Here is a 7,277-nt window from a genome sequence, read left to right as displayed (position 1 = left end):
GCACAGCGTTGTTTGGCTGGAATACGCTTTGGATTTTTCAGCTAAAACAATGTCATGTCAAGTCATTTGGGGAGAGCATATATCTGCTGCTGTAACTTTAGCTTTAGCTGTAGCTCCGGGTTGCAGTAGGAGTGAAGCCGCCGAGAGAAAGGCTGCGAGCTGGAGGCGCAGATTCAAGGCAATTTGAGCTTATAATTATCGGCCGAAAAATCAGTAATGGTGTCAAAAAGGCCGATAATTATTGTGCATCCCTAATGGGGACACAAGCATTTCAAGTCAATCTGAAGGGAGGGGAGAACATTGCAGTTGCTCCAAAAATCCCAAACTGCTGTGGCTCATGTAAAGCCCAGAGTTTTAGATTATCAGATTTCTGAAACGCATCCAATCTGATTACTGGGTTGTCTGATTACTCCAGTTATCTGATTATTCTGGCCACGTAAATGTAATAAAATAAACCTGAACCTGATAATAGTTAGTCCATAATCCAGAATTTAAACAAGAATCAGGTATAGGAGTAAAAATAATGTGACTTTTGAGCATATACCAAATCAAAATAAGCCGGACCTGACCAAATAAGCAATTTTTTTTGCCAACCATGAGGACACTGGTCTCGGTAAACATACTCAAAAGTGAAGACTCATTATCTTTAACAAGACGTGGGCAGGTGAGGCTGTGCACTTGTAACAGCTTTTCTGTTTTATGAACCAAGATTATGAATTATTGGAATGTTATAGGCACATCTGTTTTATATCCTTATGCCGAGGTGCTATTTTGAAAATCATTTGCAAACAATCTGGTGTTTTAAGGCTAAAACAATAACCGAGACATGTGGCAGTAGAAAGCAACAAGATCCATGAATCATAAATGTACTTTTTACACATGAATACGTTTCTGGATATTGTTGTGGGGAAATACATAGTGAAGGCTTCAATGACCTTGGCTTTACTGTTTTGTGAATGGGCAAGTCAATTGTCACTTTTTGTTGCTCATGGTCTGGCGGTAAGTGTAAAACTGAACAGAGTCAGTTCCAGTCTATGTAGTAGTCCAGAGTAAAATCTACTCTGCAACATTGACTGTGTAGGCTGGGCACGCCTCTTCTCTATCCAAAGCATCAAATCGATATGACAGAAGTGGATTATTTTCATGTTTATTATGTTGTTGGATGAAAGAGTGTCGCTTTTACATTTGTCAGTTTGATTGCTTATCAGAGCTCTGTATGTGCATGGATGCATACACACATATTCATTGTATCCAGTCCCATTCTGAACCACAGTATACATATATGAACGGTATCATATGACAGCAAACAGCTCACAGTGGTTTTCTGTCTAATGCATTGAGACGTTCATATTTCCCACTCTGTTGAATGCAGCCCCCAGGGACATTGCTTCCACTGAATGCTATTTTACAGATGCGTGCATTAAAAGCAAAATCATTTATTACAACAAACAAGCAATTAATAACAAGTCATTATGAGACTCCTGGAAGCATTTTATATTTTTTTATTTAGCCAGAGCTGATAACTTTTGTGCTTGTATATGTAACAAATTGCTCAAATATCAGAGTACACTCAATAATGATAATTATTTGACCTTTATTTATCCAGGAAAAAGTATGTTTAAATAGGTTTACAGATAGGGGTTCGGGTAACTGGTCCTTTGCATTTAACCCAGTCCATAATGTGATTTTCTTGTTGAACTTGTAAATTATATATATATATATATATATATATATATATATATATATATATATATATATATATATATATATATATATATATATATATATATATATATATATATATATATATAAAACTCTTCCTCACCCTCCGCGGGTGGTCTCTTTTTCCTCCAAGCTTGGGTCATCTACCAGAGGCCTAGGAGTTTGAGGGTTCTGCACTGTAAGTTGTGATTAGTAAAGGCTGCTCAAAAAAATTTGTGTCTGCAATTTTTTTGAGTAACCTTTACTAATCACAACTTACAGTGCATGTGTAGTATCTTTGCAGTTCCAAGAACTACACTTTTCTGGACCGAGATGTCTGATGTATTTCCTGGGATCTGCTGTAGCCACTCCTCCAGTTTGGGGGTCACTTGGTTATGGCGCTCCATGTAAGCTTTCATGTCTTAACATCTGTGGTCTGTATCTCATCCTTTGGCCAGCTTATTATTCCTGCAGGGTATCTGATTACTGGCAGGGCGTAGCTGTTTATTGCCCGGGACTTGTTCTTGAGCTGCTTCTTAGGACCTGCCTTACTCGTTGGAGGTATTTGGCCGTAGCCGCTTTCCTTGTCACCTCTTCGAGGTTGCCGTTTGCTTGTGGGATTCCGAGGTACTTGTAACTGTCCTCAATGTCTGCTATTGTTCCTTCTGGGAGTGAGACCCCTTCTGTGTGGACGACCTTCCCTCTCTGAGTCACCATCCGACCACACTTCTCTAGTCCCAATGACATCCCAATGTCTGCACTGTATATCCGGGTGGTCTGGATCAGTGAGTCGATGTCTCGCTCATTCTTAGCGCACAGCTTGATGTCATCCATGTAGAGGAGGTGACTGATGGTGGCCCCGTTCCTGAGTCGGCAGCCATCACCAGTCTTGTTGATTATTTGGCATAAAGTTTTGTATTTGCTGATGAAGTCCCGGAAGCTCTGTCTAACGCAAACTTGCATGACTTCCTTCTTCACCTGTTGGTCTGTCACAGACTGACGTGTGGCTTCTGCGTTTTATACTGAAAAACAAAGAGCACATACGTAGTGTCATGTTACTGTCACTCATGGTGTTTGATTGTCTAATCTGAAGTTTTACTCTGAAGAGAGTCAACTCACAATTACTCTGTGAAGAGTGGGACCAAATACAGTCTGACAGAGTATAATTTACTCTAGAACATTTACTGTGTTTCTGCAGCCCGATGTACATGCCTTACAAGAGGAGGGAGCCTTGAGCAGAAGGACACAGGGAGGTGGCTGCTGTGCTTGGCTGCCCAGGCGTGAACAGCACAGGGTCAGGGCTGACCTCCCCCAACTCAGGATTGAACAGCACACATACAGTGTATACACTGTATACAGTGTGTACAAGTACATGTGTGCTAGCTTTTCCAATCAGTGGCATCCTCCCTCTGCCAACAGTGTCAGTGGGCACTATGTTCACTGTCCAAAATCAAGCTTTGCAGCATAGTATTTCATTTCTTTCTTTCTGCACATTAATTATGTTACTATTATCTCAAAGTGCATCTCCTTACATTTTGGGATGAAACTGTTCTACATCATTTGTGGGGAAACAAAGGCCTGGGGGCCACACAACCATGCCTACGCAACAGCCACGGCCACCTCGGAGAACAACCAACACTAACTTTGATGCATTAACTAAAAGGAGCAACACCACAATGTTTTCATTGACACCAATGAAGATAATGCACAACTGCTGCTCTTTTAAGAATTGTGCTTGTTTGGCTTGTCCCTGCAAACTGTAATTGGCCCACCCCTTGGCAAGTTCAGAAACCCAGTGTGGCTCTTGCTTCAAAAAGTACCTGCTGACCCAACATGAGTTCTTGCTTGTTCTTTACTCTGTTCATTTAGTCAGCAATGTAAATCTCAAAATCCATCTGAAAATTTGATATTTTCAATGATTGTCCAGGTTTTCTTTAATAATCATTAGAGCCAATTCCAGGTGTAACTGAAGTGAATCTCAAAGCATGAACACATCAGCGCTTAGCCAGACACCCACAATGCTATTATTGCTGTGGGTTATCAAAATAAAGTAAAGTTAGCGTTAAAGGTGTGACACTGCAGATGATTATTTTTTATTTTTTTATGAGAAAAAATGTAGTGCAAGTTTTCTATCGTAGGTTTCCATTTAAAAACAATGTAAGTATAAAATGGCCAAAATTGCCCATACTTTCAGCGACAAAATCTAAATTATTAATAGAGCCAAGTTCAAATTTACAATTTTATTTTGATAAGACATTAGGTACAAAAAAAATATGTTTCAAAGGGGATTTAGGTGAAAAAAATCAAACCTTGCCTTGTTTTTTGGTGTTCAAAAGGCAGGAATTGGACATGTTTAAAAAATCCCTGTGAGAAAAATTGCTATGTGTCAAATGTTTTCCACGTTTGTATTGTGTATTAATTGTAATTAATCACATTCTTTATCAAAACCAAAAACAACATGTTCAAATCAAAAACCCTTTTTGACACATAGACATATGAGCTCGACAACAAATATATGTATGTATTGACGTTCATTTGGTAAGCTAACCGACAAACACGCTAAAGCAAAGTGCTATTATTATTCAGCTTCAAGTGTTTCAGGAACTTGTAACTTGTAAATTAACTTAAGTGCAGTGCCAGTTTTTCCTTTGTATATGAAATAAGCAAATGGGGCATGAAACGTCGCCTTTAAGAGTTTAACATTTGCTCTACACAACAGTTGTCTTTATCGTCCCATCAGGAGGTCTTATAAGGAAAGGATACATTTTGATTGGGGCTGGAAAAGGAACTTGGCTGTCGCATTTTTAAAGCAGGATGGAGGAAGGTGGGACGTTCAATGTACTGCAATTTAGTAGCAAATAACACATCTCCATTTTTTTCCCTTCCTTTTGTCAATGACAATTAACAGCTTGAAATGGGAGGCGAGCTAGCCATGCAGTTGCATTTGCAATTGCAGTGTGAAAGAGTTGGTAGGGTACCAAAGCATTTAGGCATGCTTGTTTGTGGCTCGTTGGTCTAGGGGTATGATTCTCGCTTCGGGTGCGAGAGGTCAACTCTCGGTTCAACTCCCAGACGAACCTGCAGTTGTACTATCTAGCAGTAATAGCAGTAATTGAAGAGAGTGGAAAGTTTTCCTTTGAGTATCTGGAAGAGGTCGGTCTTCTTTGTTGGTCAACTCTTTTGACACAGTTTGCAATGAGATGGAGACGGCAAAGGGCCTCACTGTTTATAGCATCTTTTGTGAGCCTTTCCAAGCAATGACTTTGTTAACTGAAAACATTTGTAATTAGTAAGAGTTTGAGCAAATGGGCCAGGCCAGACTGTCTTCTGTGGGTTCCTTCTGAGAACACACAGCTTTGGCATATTTCTAGAAAACGAATCTGGCTTGTTCAAACTTTTACCCCAAAGATCGAAAGGAATATCAGAATAACTCCAAACAAATGGAATCGGATATTTCACAGTGAGTTCACCTGAAAATGCAAAACCAAACAAAAAAAACTGCATAGAGACAGAGAAAGAACTATGGACATAAACATACAACATTACATATGAATACCTGTGTACTTTGCGGGTGGTGTAAAAGAAGGAATCAGCTTCCTGCCAAAAACCTTCTCATAATCGGTATTCACACTGTGAGCCAGCTCGCCCGAGTATGTGCGCAGGCCAGAGGCCTCTGCCTCCAGAGCAGCTGCTGCCCTGTTGTGGTTCCAGCGATGAAGCCCATCTAGGAGGTAGATCTGGAAGTTGAGCGAGTTTGCACTGTTTCCTAAAGTAAATACAAAAAACATCAGAATGGAATAAGGGAGAGTATTTGTGTTAAACATAAACATTATTGAGTTGCACGTACCTGGAATGAACCGGTGTAAGTGACAGTGGAATGACTCCAAAGATGTGGAACCTCTGGCACAGCGCAGTGTCTGCAGTTGGATTCCTCCCTTGGTGATGGTGCCTGTCTGGGTGTACAGTGCCACACCAGGTGGGTCCTGAATGCACTTCACATGTCTCTTCTGAACACGCCAGATGTGCTGCATTCTGATGGGGTCCAGAAGAGGAACACCAAGGGCATCCTTACCCCTGTCACTGATGAGCTCACTGATGAGCTGGTCCAACAGCCGGATGGTTTGCTCTTCTCCACGAGTCCTCCTCCTGCAGTGCAGCTCCAACTCTTCTTTTTTAATGTGCCGATCCAGCTGCTTCTCCGTCAGAGCGACCAGGCCTTGCTCTTTTAGCTGTGCTCTTTTTGCCTCTCTCAGCTTGTTCACATCACCAGCATCCCACTCAAATATACATGCTGACATGCGAGCCATGAAAGTGGGGTAGAGCTGGTGTGCATCAGTGGTGCATCCCACAGCCAAGCGCCGCATAAAGTGCCAGATGTCGAGGCGCACAATCAAGTCAGGCCATCCACCAAATCTGGCCTTCAGCTTGGTCTCACCCACATCCTTGCAGCAGCCACAGTCCACATCAAGAGCAACAGGAGACTCTACACCTGCAGCTTTATACCTGCGATAAATAATGATCAAAAATAATTCAATGTTCATCATCAAACAATAGTAAATTACAATGACAAATTGTAAATAGTAAATTCTAAACTAAGGACAAGTTTAATTTCATGTAACGGCAAATGTTTTATAGGAAACATACCTGTCTACCAAGCCAGCTGCCATGAGATCCAAACCTGGTCCCTCACCAGCAGTCATGACACTGATGAGCACTTGACCCATCTCGTTGCCGACTGATGTCAGCCACTGTGCAGTGCCTTTTGCCGGACCCGAGAGCTTTTTGGTGATCTAAAACAAACATATGTATTAAACACCTTCAGTGGTTGTATTGCATGATTATAGAGCTTATGCGTGTGATGTCTTAAAAAATAATTTAGTGGCTATGTCTGCAATGTAATTCTTGTGTTATTCCTTCCCTACTGTTTAATTGTTTGTTAATTTGAGGTTCCATTTCTATTTAAATTTAAATAGAAAAACAATCAGCATAAAAATTAAAGATGTACCTTTCTGGTGGAATCCAGTTTTAAGATGGATCCATAAGTGGAGGTGATACTAGCCTTGATATCCTCCAGCCTGAACAGGATGTCTTGGCTGTACACCACTGAAAGCCACTTATAGCTGGGAATTGCCACAGGTTGGGGAGGCTCTTCAAATGTTGACGGCATCAGGCAACTTTTGCTGGTAAAAGAAGCACACTCGCTGGTATACCGCGCCACCCTTTTCATCCACTCTTCACTGTGGTTCTCTTTCAATTGGCCAATCAGTTGGACAGGGCCATTCCCCAGACCACGTTCCCGTAGGAGGCGTATCACCCTGATGTCACAGGCATATCTGTAATAATAAATAAATCATGTATACATGGATAAACAACTGACAAAATCACCTAAAAATGCAACATACCGGCGAGTAAGAATGACCCTAAACTCAGAGCGGTGGGCCATGTCCAGCTGCTGAAGTATTTCCCTATTCCAAGACAGGTAGCTGCGGCGGCACTTGGAGCAAATCAGAGTCTCTGTGACCATGTTGTAAAAGCGGTCAATGTCAAGGACCTGACGCACCCGCCTGTGAAGACCT

General features: G+C 41.4%; 1 protein-coding gene across 1 annotated transcript; it reads right to left on the bottom strand.

Annotated features, from left to right (window-relative positions):
• Positions 1-2,718: 2,718 nt before the first annotated feature.
• On the bottom strand, positions 2,719-6,368 carry LOC306976320 (uncharacterized protein; the record flags this gene model as incomplete). The annotated part of the gene is made up of 4 exons (XM_079574241.1): positions 2,719-2,723; positions 5,258-5,467; positions 5,549-6,204; positions 6,346-6,368. 4 exons carry the CDS (start codon positions 6,366-6,368, stop codon positions 2,719-2,721), a joined length of 894 nt encoding a protein of 297 aa, XP_079430367.1.
• Between the last annotated feature and the right edge of the window lie 909 nt (positions 6,369-7,277).

Source organism: Gobius niger (assembly GCF_951799975.1).
Source record: "Gobius niger genome assembly, chromosome: 16".
NCBI lineage: Eukaryota > Metazoa > Chordata > Actinopteri > Gobiiformes > Gobiidae > Gobius > Gobius niger.
The sequence above is the reverse complement of the archived record's forward strand: the minus strand, read 5'-3'. Positions and strand labels throughout refer to the sequence as shown.